Raw genomic sequence first — 25,493 nt, forward strand, 5'->3', positions numbered from 1 at the left:
TAAAATCAATTTTTCTTTCTTTATTATTTTTTTTTTATGGTAGACTATATCTTTTATTTTTTTTCTTCTTTTTTTTTAAATTTTATTTTATTTTTAAACTTTATAATATTGTATTAGTTTTGCCAAATATCGAAATGAATCCACCACAGGTATACCTGTGTTCCCCATCCTGAACCCTCCTCCCTCCCCCCTCCCCATACCCTCCCTCTGGGTCGTCCCAGTGCACCAGCCCCAAGCATCCAGTATCATGCATCAAACCTGGAATGGCGACTCGTTTCATACATGATATTATACATGTTAAAAAATGCCTTTATTGAGATGTGATGGAACGTAAAGTGCTATACATATTAATATATAAAACTTAATGAGTTTAAGTATACACCCATGAAATTGTCATCACCGTCAAAGCATATCCATCATGTCCCCAAATTTCCTTTAATAATAATAATTATTATTGTGTGTGTGTGTGTTAAGAACACTTAAGATCTACCCTGTAAGTAAATGTTGAGTCTACAATGTGGTATTGTTATCTATAGGCACTATGCCATCTAGCAGATCTCTAGAACTTCTCTGACAGAACTGAAGCTTCTTACTCTTCACCATTGCCTCCCCTTTCCCCTTCCCCTGGTCCCTGGCAACCACCATTCTGCTCCCTGCTTCTATATATTTGACTAGTTTAGATTCCATGTATAGTGAGATCATACAGTATTTGTCTTTCTGTGTTTGGCTAATTTCACCAAAACCAATTTCTTCACTCTTTATACTCTGCTTGTTTTGTCTCTTTGTCTCGGATTTCAGTAGAACTCCCAGCAGCCAGCCCTTCCAGGATACCTCTCTCTGGGAGGAGGTTCCCAGCCACCTACAGAGATCAGAGGGCTCATGTGCTTGAATGTAACTAGGGAGGAGCAGAGGAATCACCCCAGACCTGCCTCCACCATCCCTGCAAAACCTGTGTTGGATCTTTTCAGAGCTGCCATTTCAGACTTGATTTCATTAAGGACTTTGAATCAGGCACACTTGGGTTCAAATGCCAGCTCTGCCCCAAAGCAGCCACTTAGATGGGCCAGTAACCTCTAAGCGGGACACAAAGTACGTCACAGCCTTGGCAGTGTCTGCGTGTGCAGTAAGTGAAAGTTTTAAAATTCTGGTGCTGGAATTTGGGTCTCTACAGTACAGCATGTAAGTCAGAGAAAAGCCCAGCACTCCAGCAAGGAGAGGCCTCGGGGAAGATGGGTGTCAGAGAAACTTGGCCCTGGTGTGAAGCACACCTCTGCAGGCCCAGGGCAACGGCTCTGGAACCAAGAAATAAGAAGTGGGAACAATTGTTAAATTTTGGCTATATACTTTTTATGAAAAATATTTTTAATTGAAAAGTTTTCACTGTTGCTTTATTTCAAAAGCATCATGTGTTCCTTATAGAAAAATTAGAAAGTACACCGAGGCAAACACACACGCATGCAAAGATGCCACAATCCCATCACCCTGGGACAGCCATGGTCTTCCAGTTTTTCTCTGCATATTCAATCAGATCACATAAGTTTTATAAATTAGGGATCATGTTCTTCTCCAAACTACTAGGTATTTTTTGAATCTACAAGATGTTATAGCTTCCTTCCCATGTCAGCAAAGCTACATCCCTCTAAGAGTCTGTCTCCCACTTACCCCTGTGGTTGGACCACTCTACCCAAACCCCATACCCTGCACTGAAAGGCAGGATAATGGGTGGGATGGAGGGACACTAACCAAAGGGGCTGGGCGCTGGCCTGGGTACACAGAGCTTCCTTGCATGCAGCTACTATCAGGTCTGGACGACCTTGACCAGATGACATCTTGGCCTCCTTTGCTTTTACTGAGCGGGCCTCCCTGATTGATGAGGGGACCCCCAAGCCAGCAGTTTTCACACGTGTTCAACACAAACTCCAGTGAAGAGGAAGGGAGATGGGGAGGCCTGGCTGGATGAAGCATGTGTGTCTGGTGAAAAGGAGGGGAAATGAGATGAGGAGGGCAGACCCCTCACCAGCCCCACCGCCCAGAGCAGCCCTGAGCTCAACAGCACCAGGCAGAGTCGAGGAGGATGGACAGATCTTGTCCACGGCCCTCATGGTTCCTCTCCACGGGACTCTGAGGTCCACCCAGCTCGGAGCTCTGTCCTCTCTGAAAGGACAAATGAGAGTGAAACTGAACCCCACGGAGCAGGGTCAGGGATGTTAGTGGTTTCCATTGGCCTCTTCAAGGCTGGGAAAGAAGGCATCTCATGGAAAGGAGCCCTCAGAGCCTTGGAGAGCTGGCAGTGCTGTCTGTTTAGCGTGGGCCAAATTGGAAACAGCAGCATGGGAACAGCAGGCCAGCCTGGCCAGGTCCCCAAAGCCATGGGCACTGGTGCCCACGGGCCACACTGGGGCCTCTGGGGCCCTCACAGTAGGTGCAGCCTGGCCCCTCTGGTGGGTGCAGCCTCAGCCCCTATCTGGAACAGGAAGTTTGAACCAGAGGGTGTCAAAATCCCTTTAGCATCCCAAATTCTTGATCCTTGGCCAGACTGGGTAGCACGTTCAATGCCTTTGGCAGTAAGGCTCCCTAGTGTGACCCAATGTGTGGCTTATCCAAGAGGGAGAATTCTGGGAGTCATGACCCCTGGGAGCCTTCCAGGCTGCAGGCGACACCGTATTCTGGGGTACAGAATGACTTCTGTCTCGCTAAAGAGAAAACACATCTTGGGGGCCTGAGCCTGAGGCTGCCCACAGGGGCGCTGAAGGCCCACAGGCCTGGATATGGATCTTGGCTCCCCATTTCCCCGCTGGATGGCCTTGCCTCCAGGGCAGAAGCTTTGTGTTACTAACACCACCCCCCTGCCAGTACCCAGAGAGGGGAAAGAACGGTCCCCCAGAAGAGGAAGATGCCTCTCCTACCCGATGAGGGCTAGGTCCCCTTAGAGCAGGGAGTCCGCCTCTCCCCTCCTCTCACCATTGTTTCTAGAGCCACTCCAAGAAGGCCTGGGAGAAAGGCCGGGTTTAGAGGCCCCAGCAGGACACCAGGGTGGCGGTGACGGGTGTGTGCTCTCCCATTTCAGGGAACAGCAGCCACCTCCAGACCGAGCTCTGTCAGAAATCCTGGCAGGGCCCGCCCCCCAGCAAGTGCCACGGCAGCCCCCAGGACTCTCAGAAAGAGACCAGCAGCATGTGGGGCCTGATGGTGATCGCCCAGCTACTGGCAGGCATTGGCACGGTGCCCATCCAGCCATTTGGGATCTCCTACGTGGATGACTTCTCGGAGCCCAACAACTCGCCCCTGTACATCTGTGAGTCAGGCTTGAAGAGGGCTTGGGGTGGGGGCGGGTCCTCACGTGGCACAGCCAAGGCATACAGAGGTCTGGGGACCTGACGCACCTTGTTTGAGTCCCAGCCCAGGCTGCAGCTTTTCACCAGCAGGACGGGGCCCACGGTCTCTGTGCGCTGGAGCCGTGGGAGTCCCCGAGGGGATCTGCATGACCCCTTGGTCCCGGGCCAGGAACAGGGCAGCTCCTTGACCAGCAGTACGTGGTCAAGTATCTGGTCAAGGTACTGGTCAGGAGCAGTACCACTGCTTTCCAGACCAGGCACCGGCCAGCACACGTGTCTTCTGAGCCACCCACAGGACAAGTTGGCCTCATAGAAAAACATGCAAAATAGATGAAGTGAAAGTGACATCGCTCAGTCGAGTCCGACTCTTTGCAACCCCATGGACTGTAGCCTACCAGGCTCCTCCATCCATGGGATTTTCCAGGAAAGAATACTGGAGTGGGCTGCCATTTCCTTCTCCAGGGGATCTTCCCAACCCAGGGATCAAACCCAGGTCTCCTACATTGCAGACAGACACTTTACCGTCTGAGCCACCAGGGAAGCCCAAAATAGATAGCAAAATAGATAGCAGATGACCAAATTCTTCCCTTAGAACAAGCCACACTGAGCATCCTCAGGGCCCAGACCAGACAGGCCACATCCAGAGGCTCTGTGGCCCACAGCTCCCACCACTGCTGTTACATCATACCTGCAGGGAGCCTTGCCCCCAGCCCACGCCTGGGTCTTCATCCGTAAATGCCCAGGAGGCCACTTCTCTCCCAGTAAGCAGATCGCTCTGGCATCTAGCCAGAGGAGAAGCAGCTTGGGTTCCGCACCTTCCAGGGTCTCGAGTGGCTCTGGCATTGTCTGTGGGAAATGCTACAGGTGTGGACTTGTCAGGGCCAGGGGACAGACTGGGGAACGTCCTGGGAACCCCCTTGGTGAGAGAAAGAGCCCGGGTGCCACCCTCAGTCCTCTCAGCCCCCTCAGCATCTTTTCTCTCTCCCCTCTCTAGCCATCCTGTTTGCCATCGCTGTGTTTGGACCAGCTTTCGGGTACCTGCTGGGCTCGGTCATGCTGCAGATCTTTGTAGACTATGGCAGGGTGGACACAGGTGAGTGTGTGCCAGGGCTCCCTCGCCCCAACTCCCTCCCTCCCACCTGCAGTCGTCAGCCGGCCTCAGATAGTGGAGAGCAGACAGCATGTACCTCCTCTCTCTCCAGGGCCAGGCTTTATGATGGAGTGGGGGTTGCCACTGAAGAAAACACACTTTCTTCCCTAAGAAAACATACTTTCTGCAGTGGGAAACCTTGAGACCTGGGCAGGGCCTCAGGTGTTGCCATCACAGCTGCCTTCTGAGGTCGTGGTGTTAAAAATAACTCTATAATTCTTTGATTCTAAGATGGCTTTGATTGTTTAAAAATTTTGAGAAGACTTCTTTAAAGGAAAGCAAGAAGCAGTATGTGAAATATACACATGGCTTATGACTCCCACCCAGAAGAGTGTAACAGAGTTTAACCATGTGGACACAGATAGCAGAGAACCTGTGTCTAATCCTGGTTCCACCTCTACTAGCTGAATTCTTGGGCACAAACCTTCATCTTCCTATGCCTCAGTTCCTCATCTGTAAAATGGGGCTAATGATAGTGAAATAAAGTTGCTGTGATGTTTAAAAATGGCTGATATATACTGAGGCTGACAGAAGCGAGCTATTAACAAAACGATATGGATTAAGCCTCTCTATCTCAGGATGAGAAAATACAATCCAAAGACAAGAGCACATGTACTGAGTTAACCATTCAGGGAGGCGACCCCGGGAAGAATCCGACAAGGGCATATGGCTGTTGTAAGCCTGCCCGACACCCCTCAGCCTCCTGCAAGGCAGAGAGGGCCAGCACCATAACAGAGGGACAGGCAAAGTGCTTTGGCACTTCCAAGGCCAGAAAAGTGCTTCTGCGTGAGGTGATGAGGGAGGGCCTCCCAGGGAGATCATGCGTGTCTCCATCCCATGTGAGTGGAAATTCCACAGCTGGTGGTGGCTGGTGGCAGAGGCCTTCCCAGGTAGAGGAAACCATCTGGACAAAGTCAAGACAGGGAATGCACGGGGAGTGTGTGTGTAGTATGTAAATTCCCGCAGGCCTGATGTGGCTGGAAGGCAGGTCTGCCAGACCCTCAGAAATAACATCCCCACCCCAGTGCCCGGCGCTCAGATCAGAGCCTGCCTGTCTCACAAAGAATGTGGGCAATCATGCTGCCAGACACCACAGACTCCTGACCTTGGGACTGTCAGACCACAGTGTCATCCGCTCAGTGTCATCCACCTATACTTCAAATCAAAGGGCAAAGCTGGAGGAGCTGTCTGCTCGGGGTCAAGCCATGCTTGCCCTTCATTGGCACTTCCTGAGCTGGGTCCTAGCTCTTCATTACCCAAAGAGACTGGCACCTGAGCTCCCAGTCCACCAGGGGCAGGGCCCAGGACAGTGTTCTCCCTCTTCTCCCTCCCTGCATGCCCATGTAGCTTCTTTACTTACAAAGAGAAACACAACAGCAGACCCTTGGATGTGGATGGGAGACTGCACAGGAGAAAGCATCTGCTTACCCAAGAGCCTACTCTGTTCATGGCGGTTTTTTGAGTTTCTAAGAATTGCGAGGCCTCCTTCTTTAGGGGTTAACAAAAGTGGGAGGCAGAGCACTCAGTTATTAAGAGTGCAGGTTTGGAAACCAGGAATGCATGGGTTTGAAACTGGCCAATGAAATGGTGCTTGCAGGGCAAGGTTAACCTTGCTGATCCTCCCACAGGCCTCTGTTCTCTGGGAAGAGAGAGAGGATGTTGTCTTGACCAAGGTGCTAGTTCCCTTGATGAGTAAAGTGAGATCATGCATTCATCCAACAAATACTTGTGTCCTGTGCTTTCTCTTCAGCTTCGGTTAACTTGAGCCCTGGAGACCCCCGATGGATAGGAGCCTGGTGGTTGGGCCTGCTCATTTCCTCTGCCTGCTTGGTTGTCACTTCTTTCCCCTTCTTCTTCTTTCCTCGAGCAATACCCACAAAAATGGAGGTAAGCTTCTGAGAACCCACAATTCTACCTATTATAAGAGTTTCCTAAAAGGAGGTACTGTGTCAGTCATTTAGTCCTGTCTGACTTTTTGAGACCCCATGGACTACAGCCTGCCAGGCTCCTCTATCCATGGAATTTTCCAGGCAAGAATACTGGAGTGGTTTGCCATTTCCTTCTCCAGGGGATCTTCCTGACTCAGGGATCAAACCTGGGTCTCCCACACTGCAGGTAGATTCTTTACCATCTGAGCCACCAGGAGGTATGGAGGGGTAGATAATAAAGCTGAGAAGTTTCAGTAAGTTAATTCTGGGTGAAATCTAATCAAGTTTCTTGATGCAGGACTTCTCAGAGGCTTTGAAAGGTGAGCGTGCTTGTGAATTTCCCAAAGATGTGATTTAATCAGTGTTCCCTCACCATGGTAGCATCTCAGGGATTAGGAGGGCTCCAGGAAATATAGTCTGGGTAAGTTCTGAGTTATCTAAAGTGAGATAAAGAACTAAGAGTCAATAAAAATTGAATATGTGACCTGGAGCAGTTGACTTTTGCATGTAATAGGGCTGGTCATGTCTAATCCTAAAGGACTGAGTAAAAAAGACATTCCTAGTGCTGAAGAGTGTGAGATTGGGCTGAGAGTGGAGCATACTTTGAGCAGACTGACCTGCATGCATCTTCCAGTCGTATCTATTGGGGAAAAAAATCAGGGAAGGATGAGATTGGAAAACAGTGGGGAGAAGTCTGAGTGGGGGCCTTGACATTAGCCTGAAGGATCTGAAACTTGTTCTGATCTCATGAAGTTCTAAGTGACTGGAGCCCACTTGGGTGACAGCTACATGAGGTTGTGGTTGGGGAGTCGGGAAGGAATGAAGGCTGGAGATATGATGAAGCCAGTGTAGAGATGATACCGCTGAGGACCAGGGCCGTGGCTGCTAGGCACCTGAAACAGGGCAGTATAGATGTCCTTGGAAGCGTTGCTCAGAAGGACTTAGCCATAAGCAGCTAAAGTTTGTGCCAAGGCTTAGAGCCAGAGGCTAAGCTGGACGTTCTGCAATAAGGTGTGTGAGACTGGGTGAAATCTAGGCCCGGCCGGGGCGGGGGTGGGGCAGGGATAGATGGCCTCAACTTGTCTTGAAGAAGAATTTCAAAGTGTGGCAGTACATTATCGTGATGCTGGAGTCGGACAAACCTGAGTCTGAATCTAGCTCTGCTACTTCTAAACTAGCTGAGAGATCCTAGGCAAGTTTTCTTGCTCCTAAGTTTCATCTACTTTAAAGTACTGGCGATAGAGACTTCTCTGGTGGTCCCATGGTTAAGAATCTGTGCTCTCAATGATTCCTGGTCTAGGAACTAAGATTCAACATGCCGCAACTAAGACCTGGCAGAGCTGAATAAGTAAATAAAAATAAATACAAAAGTACTGGAGATAAGAGCACCTATCTCAGGAGGAGGATGTGAGGAATGGGACAGTGTATGCAGAATGCTGGGCACGGGGCCCACCATGGAGGAAGCATGACATAAGTGGGAGCGCCTGCACCTGGTGATGAGTCTGCAGGGGGATCCCAACAGTGTCTGAGCTCGGGGGCCTTGCATCTGTTTAGTGGTTCAGAGCTGGGCCTCCGGCTGCAGCTGACAAGTTCAGAAGTGGAAGGCGAGTTCACTGAGAGGGTTTGCACAGAAAGTGCAGGCTAAGAGGCAGGTCAGAGCCTTGGACAGGATCCAACTTTGGGCCCAGAATGAAGGGACTCCACAGAGGAGACTGAAAGAGAGAACTAGGAACAGAGGTCATTATAGACCAGAGTGTCCCAGAGGCCCATAGCTCCTGGAACCTGAGGACAAGGAAGAAGTGTAGTCATGACAGACAGACAAAGGCTGATGTTCACTCATGCCTCTTGGCATCAGCCAACAGTTAGATATGAAATAATATGCACAGATATGAAATCATATCTGGGAGGCCCTAGCGTGGATGCATTCTGGCCAGTGGCCAAAGCACCAGGCTCACTGACATGCATGTGGTGACTGCTTTGGACACCCTTCTACACACTACCAGGGTGGCTGAGCACCACCCTGCCATGAGCCACTAAGACCAGAAGGATCAAGGGCCTGGGAAAGATGGCTGTAAGGAACCTGTTAACATTCAAGGATGCCATTAACACTCACCCCCTTTGCTGCCTTCAGAGGACTCATCCCATGGTGGATGAAGCAAGGAAGATGGAAGAGGCCAAGTCAAGAAGATCCCTGGTGGATTTCATTAAAAGTAACTGAGTGACCTGGCAGTCCTGGGTGGGCTGGTTTGGGGTGGGGGTGGTCTAGGGTCACCTGGCCCATGTGGGATTGGGTGTGGTGAGGGGCAGTAAGAGCAACACTGGCCCATCCCTTCATGAGAGGTTCTGCCGACTGCTGCTTTGCAGAGAGCAGGAGACCCAAAATCAGGCAGAGGCAGCCCCGCCCTCATGGTCTGGCCCACGTTCTCCTCTCTCTTCCCTTCACATGGATGCGGCTGTCCTGTGTAATCACCCGCCACCTGATTTCTTCCAGGCCCGTCCTCATTTTATTTAGCCCATGAGCATGTTGAGTGGATCCTGAGTGGCTCTGTGCCCCCAGCTGGCCACTGAGCAGCTTGGGGCCTGGGTTTCTGTCCGGAGGAAGAGAGGGGAGCTGCCGGGGGGGCAGGAAGGGCAGAGGTCAGGCTTACGGAGCCCAGTGACCACTGCCTGGAGGTGCAGCCCTGACAGCAGTCTGTCCACAGGATTCCCCCGCATCTTCCTGAGGCTCCTGATGAACCCACTCTTCATGCTGGTGGTCCTGGCCCAGTGCACCTTTTCCTCCGTCATCGCCGGCCTTTCTACCTTCCTCAACAAGTTCCTGGAGAAGCAGTACGGCGCCTCCGCAGCCTATGCCAACTTCCTCATCGGTGAGTCCCCAGGGCTGCCGCAGCCGGGCCTTCCCCCGTTCATCCAGGGAGGTGCGCCACCAGACCGGATAAGGGCAGGAGCCAGCGGGTTCTTGCCCAGGAGAAAGGATTTTAAGGACATTTTTCCTGGTTGGCAATCCAGAATGTTCTTGGCAGCTTTCTTGGGCCCCTATAATTCTGGGCAGGAGTGGGTGGAGGTTGGGGGCTGCTTCCTCCCTGTCAGAGGGGCTGAAAGCCTGACTGTCTCCCAGAGGCTCTGACATCATCAAGGACAAGAGAGGAAAGAGCACAGATTGAGCTGGGGGCTAGGCAAGATGCTGCTGGGTGTTTTTCTTCTCCAAGGGCTTGAAGACATTCACCTGGATAAGGACTGTGGGGCCCAGTGATTCTCAAGCCCCTATACTTTAGGCTCCCCAGGAGAGCTTTAAGAAATACAGATGCCCAGGCCCCACCTTCGAGCAGTGAAAGCAGAATCTCTGGCAGAGGGTGCCAGCATCCAGCACCTGTGTTTTTGGCAGCTGAGGTTGCAAAATACTGATGCAGTCCCATCAAGTACCCAAGGGAATAATGGGGGCCAATTCACTGGTGAACTTGACCATGTGGATGTGGCAGGGTGGTCAGGGCATGACCCCTGACCTCCTGTGTGGCTCTTGGCTGTGACTTCGCCCTTCTAGCCTTTGGCCTCTGACTAGCACATCAAGCAGGAAGCACCACCAGGGCCTTGCTAACCCCATGTGGTTACAGTGCAGTAAAGGGCCAGGTAATGAAAGCCTTAATAAGGGCTTCCCAGGTGGCTCAGCGGTTAAAGAATCTGCCTGCAATGCAGGAGGTGCAGGAGACTTGGGTTCAATTCCTGGGTCCAGAAGACCCCCTGAAGGAGGGCATGGCAACCCACTCCAGTATTGTTGCCTGGAGAGTACTATGGACAGAGGAGCCTGCCTGCAGTCCACGGGATCACAAAGAATTGGATGCAACTATGCACGCACAGAGTTATTTGGGCTTCCCTGGTGATTCAGACTATGAAGAATCTCCCTGCAATGCAGGAGACCCAGCTTCTATCCCTGGGTAAGGAAGATCCACTGGAGAAGGGAATGGCTACCCACTCCAGTATTCTTGCCTAGAGAATCCCATAGACAGAGGAGCCTAGTAGGCTAGAGTCCATGGGGTCACAAAGAGTTGGACATGACTGAGGAACTAACACTTTCACTTTCTAATAAATGCACATTCAACCCACATGTCTGGTTGTAAGGGTCCCACTTCTTTCTTTACTGTTTGCACCAGCAGAGCAATCCTCCACGTCAAGATAACTCTGTCAGTATGCCAGGCAAACAGTAAATGCTCACTTAATGTCATCTATTACTGTTGCAATTAAACATATTGAATGTCCCTTCAGGAAGCCATGCCCCCTTCTCAGTGGTCCACATTAGCACTCCAAGGCCTATGTGCCCAGACCAGCTTCTCTCTGCCTGTAGGTGCTGTGAACCTCCCTGCTGCGGCCTTGGGGATGCTGCTTGGAGGGATCCTCATGAAGCGCTGTGCTTTCTCTCTGCAAACCATTCCCCGTGTAGCTGCCACCATCATCATCATCTCCATGATCCTTTGTGCCCCTCTGTTCTTCATGGGCTGCTCCACCCCGCTCGTGGCGGAGGTCTACCCCCCCAGGTAAGGGAAGCGAGGGTAAGGAGTCCAGAACTTGCAGGTGGCTGCCACATCTTCTTTCTGCTTCTTCAACTGTCCTCTCTCCTTTTCCCTTGTTGATCTGATCTCGTATGTGGCAACTGAGAAAGCCAGGTCTTAGTGTGCTCAATTATGAGAAGAAATCAGAGAGTGCTAGTGGGCCACTAGCAATCAGGATTAGCGTTCTGCATTTTAAGAAGCACCAGAAACTGATTTGTTTGGTTTCAAGATGAATCTGTAGTGCTGTGAGCCTCAGGAACCAGGAAATAGCTATGTTTAGCATCTGCTCTCTACCAGCTAGAATTACAGAGTCTTATTGAGCTGCTGAGGAAAGATGAGAGACAGAGACTTGAAAAGGTTTGGAGAAGAACAATGAAAGTGATGGCAGACTTAAAAAATTAGGGCAGGTGAGGAAGAGGGCAGGTAAAGGATACCTGTCGGCTTGCATAAAGCGACATGGTTTTAAGTTCTAAGTTTGGCTTCATGTTCAGGAAGGGCTTTGAAGCCAAGGAGGGGATGTGCTTTTTTGCTTTTTTGCCTCAGAGCCACCTTTCCACACCTCTTCTTTTAGATTTTGCCCAGTGAGGTTGCAATGCCGGAAGACAGCGTACTTTTCAGTTTTGGTGCTTTATCTTTCCCTGTGAAAGGACCTCTCCTGTCTCCAGAGGGTATGAAGGAGGGGAGTGTTATTCAGGATGGAACTGCCCCTCCCCACATGCTGGCCCACTCTCAGTTTGTACTGCTCTTCTGGCTGTGGTTGACAGAGGCCAAGAATGCTTTCCTGGGTGTTTAGCACAGGGCTTTGTCATCAGACCAGGTCCGAGGTCTGGCGCTGCTCTTTCCTAGTTGGGGAAATTTACTTCAGGTTTCTCATCCACAAAGGGAGCATCATTATCAGAACATTTACTGTGATGTCAATGCATGAAAAGCCCCAAGGCACAGTGCCTGGAGCATGAGAGATGCCCCATTACTGTTAACCAGCACTGGAATAATTATTTTAGCAAAGTTCTGAACTGTGGTTTATCAGCCCCTAACCCCCACCCTTCCCAGAAGAGATCATGAATATTGGATATGGAGGGCGGAGAGACTGGTGTGACCAGCCAGTGAAACCCCTGGGTTAAAGCTCAGGGGGATGCAGTAACCTGGGCGATGGCTACATAGACCCAGAGACAGGAGCCATTGAGACCCTAGATGACCTCAAGGGGCTTCAGCCCAAGCCCAGATGAAAGAGAAAGGAAAGGAAATATCACCTGTGACTTTCCCATAGCATCTGCCTTCTCTCTCATCAGAGTCCTGGCAGGTTGTTCGTCTCAACCCCTTCTGCAGTGGGGGATTTGCCAACCAAGCATTCCCAATGACTAGTTGGTAGGTTTGGGCTCCTACTGGCAGAAGAAGCAGAGGTGCCATGAACACCGCCCAAGTTGACTCTTGGCTCCAGTAGACATGATTCAGATCTCCGGGTGGCGCTGGCCCAAGACAAACAGAGAAGCACAAGCACGCTAACCAGGCGGGGAAGTCACGCTGGGCTTGAGTGGCGAGGCTTTCCTTTGGTCTTGCTTTGTTTGATTCCCATTTCCTGTTTTGCTGGCAGCACATCAAGTTCTATACGTCCACAACCTCCCGCCTGCAGCCGGGACTGCTCGTGCCCAGATTCTGTCTTCCACCCGGTCTGTGGAGACGATGGGGTTGAATACCTCTCCCCTTGCCACGCTGGCTGCAGTGAAGTCAACTTCAGCTCCATAGCTCTCAAGCAACCGGTAAGGGCCGGAGGGGCCCCAGGTCTCTGCTGAGTGTGTGCTCTGACAGCCTGCTCCTCCACTTGGGATGGGCAGGGCTCCACCCCACTCATTCCCAGCATCCTGGCCTCTGGGCCACACCCACCTTTTCTCCACCTCCAGTACCCTAGGGTCATGATCAGATGCTTACAGCCCAAAGTCAATTAAAGACTGGCCAATGTCCAATGAACTCACATTCCTGAAGTCTAACAATGCTCAAAGCCGAAACAAGTCAGAGCACTCCTTCCGCTGAAGCCTGCCAGTCTCACCCTGATGGGTCCTTATTGGGCACACCAGTGTCCTGCAACCTTGTTATGTCGCAAAGCCACATGAACAGGCCCACATAGATCGAGGGCAGAGGGCCTCTGTGATGTGGACCTGGAAGGTTAGAGCCGGAAGTGGTGATGGAGGCCCTTTGGTTCAACCCTTCTGAGCACTCTCAGCTGTGGCCACACAACTGGCTTGAAGGCTGTAGCTATTCATGGGGCAGATCTGGGACTAGAACCCAGGGAGCTGCCTCAGCCCAGGGCATGTCTGTGCAAGATCAGGTGTCTCCCAGCCACAGCCTCCCACTCACACAGCTCACATTCACGATACTCACTTGGCAAGGTCCTGGCCAGCCCTCAGAGTGCTCCCTGCCTCCCCAGATCAGACAGCAGCAAACCAACTCCAGTCATCTGTGTGGTTATTCAACAGACACGTAGTGAACACCAGACACATACATGGGTGCTGAGGATTCAGTGGGGAACCCATCAGCCCATGTCCCCGCCCTCATGAACTTGTATTCACCAAATAAAGGCACAAGAGTGTTTTTAGAAGGTAACCCATGCCACAAAGAGACTTAATGAGACAGAGAATATCTGGGGACCTCCCAGAGGAGGTGACATTAGGACTGAACCACCAGAGGAAGAAAACGCTATGAAGACCTGGGAGTGAAGCAAATTCAAGAGCAAGACCCAAGGGCATGAATGATCTGGCAAATGGGAAGAGCGAGAAGGCTAGGGCTGGCACAGGGTGTGGAGGAGGGTCATACCCAGCTAGGCCTGGGAGCAGGCAGGGCTCAGGCTTAAGACTTGAACATTCTTTATCCTAAGAGCACGGGAAGGCTATGCAGCTCCCTAGGGAGAGGATGCAGCCTGTTCCTTTAAACCTGTGTGGAGGGCATGGGCAAGGTTAGCCATCTTCCCTGAGAGGACAGGCAAGGCTGCTTCCATGGCCACCTCTGCTGGCAGAGGAGCATGGTTCTCAGGAGGTGCAAGGACCAAGAGCTTGGACAAGATGCTTTCTCAGTTGCCTTCTTGTTGGAGGAGCCTGTGGTGGCTTCTGTGGTTTTCTTATCTTTATTTACTTACCTCTGAGTTGTCTACCTCCAGAAATAATCTTGACAAGTTTCCAATAACAGCACAAGCACATCAAGACCAAGATTCATTAGCATAATATCAAGAAAAAAATAGCAAATTATAAGGGAAAATATGTGTAAAAAATCCAGACTGAGGAAGGTAGCAGCAACATTGTATACAACTTAATTATGAGCTTCCCAGCAGCCCAAGTAAAGAAGGTCCATAGTTCCAGTCCTTGGTAGAAGGAAGCATACCAGTTTATTAGTTCCAATCTCGGCCCTCTAATGGCTTTGACACTTAAAGCAGTTGGACCATAGGCTGGTCCATCAGATGATGTGAGAGGGAAGATGAAGCCACCTGACAGACAGGGTCCACCAAGGTGAGCTGTACAACAATGTTGAGCTGTATGGATTTATAGACTTGAGACAGAGACCTTTAGAGGAAGGAGGAATTTATCTCAGGCAGAAAGTTCAGTGGATTTCACCGTGTTTCCACTGGTGCTGTGCTGCACTGCACTTAGTCGCTCAGTTGTGTCAGGCTCTGTGCGACCTCATGGACTGTAGCCTGCCAGGCTTCTCTGTCCATGGGGATTCGCCAGGCAAGAATACTGAGTGAGTTGCCATGCCCTCCTCCAGGGGATCTTCCCAACCTAGGGATTGAACCCAGGTCTCCCGAACTGCAGGCAGATTCTTTGCCAGCTGAGCTACCTGGGAAGTCCATTCCCACTGGTATCTCCTCCTATTTTTATCTTCCTTTAATGTCCCTGCAATAAACACACAAACAGCAAAAACAAAAACCCAGAAAACTACTACTGCTGGGCAGCAGGTGGCCTGGCCCAGAGGAGGGCCCTCCCAAACCCAAGTCTGCAACTGGTGGACTATACCTGGCAGCAGGATCCTGCAGATCCCCTCATGGTGTAACTGCAGGAGGAGTCCAGCGCACACTGGACGACTGGTTTTGGTGAAACAAACACTGTTTGTTGCCCAGTGATCAGAAGCGAGATCCCTGGGGCACCTGAAATCCCCACCTCATCTCCTCTCCAGTCTCTGCATCTAGCATCACCAGGTCCCTAGGGAGGGCAGAGGGGTGACCGTTGGAGCAGGCATTTAAAATGTGTGGACTCGAAATAATAACAGCAGGTTTCCCCTGTTCCCCTCCATCTCCTTCCAAGATCTACTTGAACTGCATCTGCATTGTCAGGGGATCTGCTTCAGCGAAGACAGGCCCGTGTCCCGTCTCCTGCGCCCACTTCCTGCTCCCGACCACCTTCCTCATCTCCTTTGCGGCGCTCATAGCCTGCATCTCGCACAACCCCCTCTACATGATGGTGCTGCGGTGAGTGCGCCTCTCCTTCCCAATGCTCTCCTCACTTAAAGTCCAGCTGCCCCCTTCTCAGCTCTCCTGCCTCTCCTGGTCCTCTGAGTCCTCGGACATGAGATATTCTTGGGGTGATACAGGGAGATAATACTAGTGCGCCAGTGCCAGGGCTTTGGTGCCAGCCCGTGCGGAGTTCCATACTGCAGCCTCATTTGGTGGGTGTCCCTGCCTCTCCATCCTGTATGAGGAGGGAGGAGGAGGCGGAGCCTGAAGAGGAGGCGGAGCCTGAAGAGGAGGCGGAGCCTGAAGAGGAGGCGGAGCCTGAAGAGGAGGCGGAGCCTGAAGAGGAGGCGGAGCCTGAAGAGGAGGCGGAGCCTGCCGGCTGAGCCACGTAACCCCTCCAGGCTTCCAGGCTCCAGGCTGACGCCGCACTTGTAGATTCACCTATCTTTAACTCTCAAAAGAACAGAGAGGAGGGAGGAGAATTCAGTTAGAGGCATAAAATCAGAGAAGGAAAACGAGAAAAGTTCCAGAGACAGAATAAGGACTGTGGAAAGGATGACAATGAGAAAAGCCCCCGTGTACTAGGAGCCAGGTCAGAAGGGAGGGCAGGACAGGCGGCAGGCCAAGGCAGGTGTCCTGTTACAGTGGCACCAAGCTGCCCCTGAGGTGTTGGCATGAAATGACCCTCCATTCACCTCACCCTCTGGAAAGGAGAAAATAAGGTTTCAACCATGTTGGCATAACTTACCCTGCCTGCCTCCCTCCTGTCCTTATCAGTCTGGCAACAGAGATAGAAAAACAGGATTTGAAAGACCCGGTCCAGGGTCAAAGGCCTAGCTCTACCATAAACTGGCTAAATGTCCTTCAGTGTTGTCAAGTTCACCAAGTCTCAATTTCCTCATGTATGTGTGTGCTTAGTTACTCAGTCGTGTCCAGTTCTGCGACCCCATGGACATAGGCTGCCAGGTTCTTCTGTCCATGGAATTTTCCAGGCAAGAATCTGGAGTGGGTTGCCATTTCCTACTCCAGGGTATCTTCCCCACTCAAGGATCAAACCCATGTCTCTGTGTCTCCTGCATTGGCAGGCAGATTCTTTACCACTGTATCACCTAAGAAGCCCTTCCTCATGAATGAAAGGGCATTAATGATATTGGCCTCAAAGGATTCATGTGGGGGTTGTATGGTAAATTGCTTTGCTCTGCATAATGGTTCATTATCAATATTTACCAAAGTATTCAGTTCAGTTCAGTTCAGTCGCTCAGTCGTGTTTGACTCTTTGCAATCCCATGGACTGCAGCACACCAGGCCTCCCTGTCCATCACAAACTACCAGAGTTTACTCAAACTCATTTCCATTGAGTCAGTGATGCCATCCAACAATTTAATCCTCTGTCGTCCCCTTCTCCTCCTGCCTTCAATCTTTCCCAGCATCAGAGTCTTTTCCAGTGAATCAGTTCTTCACGTCATGTGGCCAAAGTATTGGAGTTTCAGCTTCAGCATCAGTCCTTTCACTGAATATTCAGGGCTGATTTCCTTTAGGATGGACTGGTTGGATCTCCTTGCTGTCCAAGGGACTCTCAAGGGTCTTCTCCAACATCACATTTCAAAAGCATCAATTCTTCAGCGCTCAGCTTTCTTTATAGTCCAACTCTCACATCCATACATGACTACTGGAAAAATTATTACCACCAAATTATTATTACTATTCTTATCAACAACTAGTTTCCCCAGAAGACTAGGAGTTGAGGGGTCTGGGGTTTTATCCTATTTACAAGTTAGCTTGCAAACTACCAAGCTCCTGTTTCTGTTACTGTTTCATAAGGATGCTGGCAGAAGCTGGAAGACTCCTAGGTCAAAGGCAAAGGACTTTGTTGCTCACAGGACAGCAAGCAATGTGAAGCTCATGCTGCATCATTTATTTGTGACCCCATGTCCTGCTGGGCGACGTGGAGGGCTTCAGGTGTATGTGTCACCTGCAGTGGGTGCAGGGCACAGCTGAGGAGCACTGAGCTTGGGAGAGTCACTGCTTCTATAGACCAAGCCTGCAGCTGGTCTAGCAGCTTTTACCTCATGCCTTAGGTCTGTTCACGGCAACCACACCCTTGGGAAATGACCCAGGAAGCACACAGTCAGGCCCTTGTATTCTTAGCATACTCCACGAGAACGTGTAGGGGTGCTCAGAGCAGGTTGCTTGTCTCAACACGGTCATCACCCTCTCCTCTACCACTCTGCATCTGTGCATTCCAAGTACCCATGATTTCACTCAAGGCCCCTGAGTGTGGGTCCCTTCTTGCACTCCAGGTCAGATGGACCACAGTGGACCCAGTAATCCTGAGAAAGGTACGTGGGTGGCCATGACAAAAAGAGGGAATAGAATAAGGAAATTTCATAGGGAAGCCCCCAAACATTGGAGAAGGGCATTGCTGTTAGATTGCCTCCCAGAGGACTGCCAAGCATCAGGGATGAGGAAGTAGTGGAGGGAAAGCACCATTTGAACCCCAGGGTGGGCTTTTTTAGAAAAATCTCTCCCCTTCAAGTTTGGTCAGGAGCTGGAGTGAAATTGAAGAAGAGGACCCAGTATCCCCAAATAATTTAAAGATAAATTCCCCTGGGAAAGATGAAAGAATGGATGCTATGTAGTGCAAAGAAGGTGAGGTGTAAAGCCAATGTTGTACGTGGCCCAAACCTTATTTGTATCACTCATGGCCCTCAACCAGGCATGGAAATACAGTCTGGGAGTAAAGATGTGCCAATAATGTATCACAAGACAGAGGTCAGAGAGCCAGTGTTAATTCAGGGGTGAAGGGGCAGAGATCACAAGGAACTCAAACTCTCTGTTAGAAGCCAGTTTGGGGTTCCCAAGTCCCATTTAGTTGAGAAACCAGGGGAGTCTATCCAGAGATAAGGACCAAAACATGGAAGCAAAGGACCAAAACAAATCCATCTATTGTGGATTGGCCCATTGAAGGGACTTATTTCAATAAAGGGAGTGTCCATTAGATTGAGATTTGAGGCACTTTCCATTGGGGGCTCCCAGTGGGTACCTCTCCCCTGCTTCACCCCAGTGGGGATTCTGAGAAGCTGAAAGATGGTCCCTTTCCAGTTTGCTAGCAGAACTGTGGAAATAAAACAAAATGTGTGTGGAGATCTGAGTTCCCTTCAGCTCCGAATGCTTTCCCCTAACCAGCTCCCACTCAGGAGTGTGCGCTCAGGGCACATGGAAGCCTGGTGCCCTGGCTGGCCCACTCCTGACTCCCCATGTCGTGGATGGGGGCCTTCCTCTCCGCTCACTGCCTAGCTGGCATGGCAAGGCCCAGCAATTCCTCCTCCAGACAGCCTCCCTCGCCTCTCTCAGTCTCCTTCCTCAGGCAAGTGCTTTCCTCCTCTAGAGGGAAGAAGGGCGGGGACAGGACTGGCTGCATAATTTGCAGGACCCAGTGCAAAATGGAAATGCAAGGCTCATGGTTCCAAAATTATCAAGAATGTCAAGCTAGCCACAGCAGAGCATTAAAGCGAACATGAGGCCTTTCTGAGGGTGTAGCCCAGCAAGGCCACACAGGTCACATGCCCACCGCGCCAGCCCAAAGTAGAGGATTCTGTTAGCTGCTCAAAGGAGCCCTCAGCCCAGGGGCTCTGGCTACACTTTGCATCAGGGCTGTCTTCTACTGCTATAAAACACCACCAGAGCTATTCAGACCTGTTGCCATAAACACAGCCTTCAGTATCCTCTGGTTCCCAGATGCTCTGTCCTCTGCCTCTTGAAGGGAGCTCTGGGCAGCCCTGAAAATCACAGAGACCAGTGGTTCTCAAACCTGAGTGTGCACAGAATCTTCTAGAGGGCTTCTTACAATACAGAGGGCAGGCCTCACCTCCAGAGTGTCTGCTTCTTCATCTGAGGTGCAGCCTGAGAACCTGCGTTTCTAGCAAGTTCCCAGGGGATGCCGATGATGCTGTTGGTGCAGTGATCACACTGTGAGATCCTCTGAGAGGAACAGTAGGAGCACAGGGCCCAGGTGAATCCAGGGGGCCTCGAGAGGGCAGGTCTGATGCGCCCTGAGACTGCCCCAGCAGAGGGAAGGCTCAGCCCTGAGTCCTCCCCCTGCTGATTTCCTGTTTGCCTTTTCAGTGTGGTGAACCAGGAGGAAAAGTCCTTCGCCATTGGAGTACAGTTCTTGCTGATGCGTCTGCTGGGTAAGTATCAGGGATGCCCCCTTCCTGGTGGCCCCAGATTAAGGGAAATCAGAGGGCTGTGGGGTGCGGGGTGGGGAGGGGAAAAGCCCCATCTCATCCCTGTCATAAGAAGCTGTACATAATAAGCATAAGCACAACAGCAAATGCCAAATCCCATATGGACTGTTTCCGCATCACTTGAGGTTAGGAAAGTTTCCATCTATGGCATTAATTCCAAACGAAACTGTGTAAGAAGGAAAAGTGGACAAAACTGCGAATGCCTAATAGAATGCTGAGTGTAGGTATTTTTTCATCTCTCTCCAAGAATTCACTGTAGGAACAAAACCTCGCGTTCCTGCCGCGGCCAGAACAGCAGCAGAGCCCAGCCCTGGCTTCCCTTCCATTTTACAAAATCCACTCCTCCTACCTCTATTCAGCAAAGGGGGGCCCTCTGCTGGCAAACCCTGCCAAAGCAGTCAGAGCCCAAGGAGGAAGGGCGCTGTGCCCAGGGATCAGGACCGGCTGTGCATGCGCTGTCTGCAGGCATCTGCAAACACCCAGCTCGCCCCAGGTGTGGGGACGCTGCAGGTCCTTCCCCAGACTGCTCATGCTGTACTGTCCCCTCTGGCTGCCTCCAGGCACTGGATTAAACACAAGGCACTCGTATGGAGACTCTTGCAGTGACAGGTACAGGAAGTAAAGGGACTGATTGAGGAGGGACTTATTAAGGACCCCGGGGGTGCCCACTGCAGTGGGGAATATGCTGACTTCAGTGGAGAGACTTCAGTTGGCATCAGAGTGCACTTTCTGACCTTAAATGCTGAAATCCCTGCAGAGCCTACGGTGCATTATTATTTGGGAGTCTGGCTGCACATCACTCTGTAGCAACTTCCATGATCACCCTGGGGTGTGTGGGTGATGTATTTCCTGGGCCTAACCAGCGGGGCCCTCTCCTACCAAAGCTGGGTGAGTGTGGGATAAGGAGGAGTGAGCCAGATTTTTCAGTGGAATTTCTTGGTCTCTGGCCACTTGCTCCAAAAGCCCCCCTCTTGAGACTCTGCTCCTCTGGCCTATATTACGAGGACACAAAGCACCAGGGTCTACCCTGTCCTGACGGCAGAGGCACAGATGTCACCACAGTGCCTTTCCATTTATAACTTGCTCTGAAACCTCCACTGGGAAGGAAACCTTACATTCCGCCCAGCTCAACGGCAGCTAGGATAGGCTCTGGAGCACCTCGCCCTGCTTCTTCCCACCACTGTGAAAACACCCCCTCCTGTGCTCAAAGCACCTGCTGCCTTTGTTTTTTTCATTCAAGCTCAGATAACTCAATGTGAGATCACAGATAGAAATCTCAGGCTGGAGGGATCCATTCATCACCCAAGAATGCAATTCCACCCTGGGTAGAGAAAAGGACTTGGCCAGCTTCAAATTACCCACTGGAACTTAGTTGGAAATTTTTCTGGACTTCATTTCTATTCAGGGAACATCATTTAGGAAGGTCATTCCTTGTGGCCAACTTCCATCCCCCATTCACCTGGAGATTTGGGAGCAAGCAGGTCTGATACAGAGGCTGGTTCTTAAAGGTCCCCACTTCAGAGCAGAGCCACAAGCAGAACATTGCCTGTTTCTTTCCCCCAAAAGCAGCTTCTCACAGGGCCCTAAACAGAGTCTGGGAGGCTGTTTTCAGTGGGTCTGAGAATGGGGTGGCCTGACCCGGGTGTGGATCTGGCCAAGCCCGCCCCTGTCTAGACCCGTAGCTAAGGATGCAGGACTGACCTGAATATTCAGCAGCCATAGGGCACGGCCCCTGCTGGACCAGTTCTCAGCACTCAGCTTCGGGGCAGAGGCTCTGAACAGCCAGGGTGTTGGGGGCCTGGAGGTGGTGCTTGCTGTCTAAGGGCAGCTTGCCATTGTGGAAAAACGTGGGATTCGAACCTCCGAGAACTAGGGTTCCTAGTCCAGCCCTGACCCTGCTTAGCTATGCAAAGGTGAGCCAGCCGAGCCCACCTTCCTCCCCATTAAAATGAGGGCACCTGCCTGCCTCTGGGCTGCTCTGAGGGCCTGAGGAGTCGGTGTCCTCAAGAGCCTTCTCCTGCCACCCGGCGAGCCCAGCAATCCCAAGCGTGGGAACTCTGGTACCTGTCTGAGCTGGTACCAGGGGACGCCTGCAGCTCACTGTCCTGGAAGGATGGCTCAGGTCCCTCTTCTCTTCTGAGCCTCCAGTGAAAGAGTAATTCAGGCTTCACAGAAAGCTAGTCTGCTTTCCAAAGTCACTGTGGTTCCCAGGGGTGGGGCAGAGCTGTTCTCATGCCTGTGAGCTGTGTAGGGGCCCCAGGCACCTGGCTCCCCACCCTGCCCTGGCGCCTCTGCTGACAGCTCCAAGTGACCTGAGCTCTCTCAACTCTCTTCCTGCTGATGCTAGCCTGGTTGCCGTCTCCAGCCCTCTATGGCCTCACCATTGACTACTCCTGCATCCTGTGGAGTGCAAAGTGCTCGGGGAGCAGAGGGGCCTGTGCCTACTATGACAACAATGCTCTCCGGAACAGGTGAGAGCCTGCACGATGCGCCAGGCCCCACGCCCGGGCAAAGGGCGGTCATCACTCCGGTGGCAATTGTGAGGCTCTCAGGCCTGCGAGGGAGAGCTGGAGGGGAACTTGCCATGGGCAGGAGTGGGGGCCACCACTGACCAGCAAGTCAGGCTCACAGAGAGCCATCCAAGTAACAAGACCCAGAGGCTGCTCTGATGTGTCCTGGCCCCCGTCTTCAGGTCCCCCTGGCCCTCGAGAGGGACAGCATCACAAAGAGGGTTGTTAAAGGAAGAGGTCATGGCTGTGGAACGATGATGCCAGGCCAGCCTCCTATTGCTCAGAAAGAGGTGGCCCCTCATAGCTCCTGGCAGAGACCAAGGGCAGGCGGGATCAAGCCCAGCTGCAGCACCACTGAGCTCTGCACCCCTTCAGCCACCTCACCTGCTGCCTTGTCACAAACAAAGTGGGGAGAGTGGGCTTCAGGGGGCTGGACGGGGTCTGGAAATGCTGTGGCAGGGGCATAGAAGTCCAGGAGGAGGGCAGACCAAGAGGGCAGGGAGAAGGCACCCTTCCTGGCTGTACTGGGACACAACACCCTCCCAGATGGCTGGTGCTGCAGTGTTTCACTGGCCCTCTGGGGGGCGAGGGGCGCCAAGGAAGGTGGCAACAAGGAGCACTGGACTGGGAGTCCCACGTAGCTCCCATGTCCTACAAGCCTCTCTAGGCTTGTGTACAAAAGGGATGAGGAAGGTGGCTCCCACTCAGGTGGGGACGGATCCTTACCTGAGTGGTGATGACACATGACCCCGGGGCCACTGTGACGAGGATTCTGCTCTGCTCAGTGGCCCTGGCCACAGCATCGCCATACCCCTCACATGTCCTGCCTCCTGCTTCACAGGTACCTGGGCCTGCAGGTGGCCTACAAGGCTCTGGGCTCGGTGCTGCTTATCTTCATCAGCTGGCGGGTGAAGAAGAACAAGGAGTACAATGTGCAGGAGAAGGCGGCCAGCCTCATCTGACCCTCGGACTCAGCTGCTGCCCTGCTCCTGAGAGCGGACCTGCCCCCATACCTGCCCATATTTACTAATGTTACCACGGCGCCTCCTTTCTGTTTCGTAAATGAGAAAGAAACCCCATCACCATTTGCTTTCCCTGTCTCCTCCTCCCGGAGCACCCCCAGGGTGCCCAGGGGCCCGGTGGGCACAGACCTGGAGGGCTGGGTCTCTCCTGGCCCCTTGGGCGAGGCCCCCACAGGCCCAGTCTCGTCCTGTGCGATGGGGATGCTCACTGACGCAGCCCCGCCCGTCCCTCACCAGCTCCGTGGTTTCTCTGTGGGGAGACCTCTGGGTATCTGCCCAGAGGAAAGAGGGAGGGGGGTGAGCTATTACTGCCCAGAGCCAGGCTAGGGGAGGGGAGGCTGGCTGCAGTCCCTTTTGTATCTGGGTTCAACGCCAGCACAGAGCCTAGGAGGACCGACTTGCTTCCCCTCCGATCTTCGCTTCCTGCCCAAGAGGCTGCTTTGGAAGCTCTCGTGGGGAAGAATGGCCAGTGGGTCCTTTCAGCTACCCACGCTCAGGACCAGAGCTCGGACTAACACCTGAAGACAGGCCATCCAAATGGTGTTCACGTTAACTGTAGACTCTTCTGTACCCAGCTCTGTGTAGGTTTATCTCCGTCTTTCCAGGAGTATGTCTTACACTAAGAAATTCACATGGTGGTGAAGACCTGTGGCTGGCTGTGGATGGTCATGACACCTGGCCCTCATCCCACAGTGGGGAGACAGGACTCCTCATCTCAGAGTGATGGGAGGACCACCCTCCCCAAAGCTGACTCGGATGCAGATGAGGTGGCTTCACATGGGCTTCTCCATCTGGACTTTAGCCTGTGGGTCGTGGAGTAAAGAGAGGCTGTCGGGGATGTCAGCAATCAGGTTAGGAAGTCCAGCGAATGTCAAAAGCCATCAAGCTGTCTGGCCTCCTGTAGCCCACAGAGTAGAGGCCCGAGAGGTTGACTTTCCTGGTTTTGAACATGCTTGTGCTTATTAGCATTTTCTCAGCCTCTTCTCACTGCCTCCAGTGAGGTGGGTGCCTTCCCTGGGCTTGGGCTGAGAGGTACTGCTGCCCTGGGTGGAGGTTCAGAGTCAGAAGCCAACGAAGGACTCCTTTCATCCACAAATGTTTATTGGAGACCAACTTTGTGCAAGGCAGCACTGGGGGGGCATGGTTCTCCCTGGAGCTTCCCTGCCCTCCATCTACACTAAGGCTGCCTCCCAGAGCAGGCTCACTGGGCAGGGGGGGCACACAGCAAGAACCTGGAGATTATCAACAGAACCTTGACCGTCCATGCCTCAGCATACTGAGTCTGCTCCTGGCCTTTACTGTATAGGGAGCTGACTTACCATGTCCTCTGGAGTTGCTGGACATTGGTCATGGTCACATGCAGATCTCTTGAGTGCCACTGCTCTTAGAAGACCCTTCCAGAAGCCACCTCTGGAAAGGCCTCATATGATGGAACCTCAGTGGCCACAGTGCCATCGTCTGAAGTCTTTGTGAAAGCCACTGACACTGTGACACAGACAGCCTGATTCCAAAGCCACCAGCTCTATTTCCACAGATCTCACTCAGGAAGGGAAGCTCCATGCAACCTCAGAAGCCAGTTTCAGCCCTTTCAGCGGTCATGCTTGGAAAATGATTCTCTGCAACTAACCCTGGTTCTTCTCTCTGCAGTTTAACCAAATTCTGAAGGCACTGCCTTTAGCCGAGCTCATGAACAATGAATGCCAGCCTTCAGATTCTAGAAGATGGTTGCTATTCCAAGCCTTTTTTCTATTTTGATATTTCTATTAATATAATGTAACTTGGTCATGAATTTGTACTGTCATGTATATTTGCTAGAGAGCAGACAGAACCTATATGTTCTGGCCAGAGACTGTCCCTTGCCCAATCCTTGGGGGCCTAAGACCATGGGGATGGGAGGTAATGCGACTCCCAACTTATCATACTGGTACAGAGAAGCAGCAGGTGCCTCTTGTCCTTTCAGTGAAATCCCTTCAGTCAAGACCCCACAGTGCTGGGCTCTCAGAGTCTCTGATCCCTGCCCTTGAGTTTATATGCAGAAGTGGGGTAAGACACAGACAGCTAAGTCCATGATATGACGTGGAACTAATATCATAGTCATCACTGATCACTTGGTCACAGCCAGTACGACTACCCTACAGCAAATCTGCCTGCAGGACCTGTAATGATGTCACCTTCATTTCCCTTCAGGTGCAAAGCTTAACAAGCTTCCTTGACTGTTGGACTCTCATAGAGCGTGTCGTTAAAATGCAGATCTCTGGGACGTCCCTGGTGGTCCAATGGCTAAGACTCTGCACTCCCAATGCAGGGGTTTGGGTCCGATTC

At 51.9% G+C, this 25,493-nt stretch overlaps 1 protein-coding gene across 1 annotated transcript in view; it reads left to right on the top strand.

Moving 5' to 3' along the window:
* The window catches only part of SLCO2A1 (solute carrier organic anion transporter family member 2A1), a 90,583-nt gene extending 65,624 nt beyond the window's left edge, over positions 1 to 24,959 (top strand). Inside the window, exons 4-14 of the mRNA XM_055569648.1 lie at positions 3,068 to 3,295; positions 4,330 to 4,428; positions 6,236 to 6,372; positions 8,545 to 8,623; positions 9,116 to 9,280; positions 10,753 to 10,942; positions 12,549 to 12,714; positions 15,244 to 15,407; positions 19,518 to 19,582; positions 21,987 to 22,110; positions 22,991 to 24,959. Of these exons, the coding sequence (XP_055425623.1) occupies positions 3,068 to 3,295; positions 4,330 to 4,428; positions 6,236 to 6,372; positions 8,545 to 8,623; positions 9,116 to 9,280; positions 10,753 to 10,942; positions 12,549 to 12,714; positions 15,244 to 15,407; positions 19,518 to 19,582; positions 21,987 to 22,110; positions 22,991 to 23,111 (1,538 nt within the window). The 3' untranslated portion in view covers positions 23,112 to 24,959. The remainder of the gene's footprint in view (positions 1 to 3,067; positions 3,296 to 4,329; positions 4,429 to 6,235; positions 6,373 to 8,544; positions 8,624 to 9,115; positions 9,281 to 10,752; positions 10,943 to 12,548; positions 12,715 to 15,243; positions 15,408 to 19,517; positions 19,583 to 21,986; positions 22,111 to 22,990) is intronic.
* The last annotated feature ends 534 nt before the right edge of the window (positions 24,960 to 25,493 follow it).

Source organism: Bubalus kerabau, chromosome 2 (assembly GCF_029407905.1).
Source record: "Bubalus kerabau isolate K-KA32 ecotype Philippines breed swamp buffalo chromosome 2, PCC_UOA_SB_1v2, whole genome shotgun sequence".
NCBI classification, from domain to species: Eukaryota; Metazoa; Chordata; class Mammalia; order Artiodactyla; family Bovidae; genus Bubalus; species Bubalus kerabau.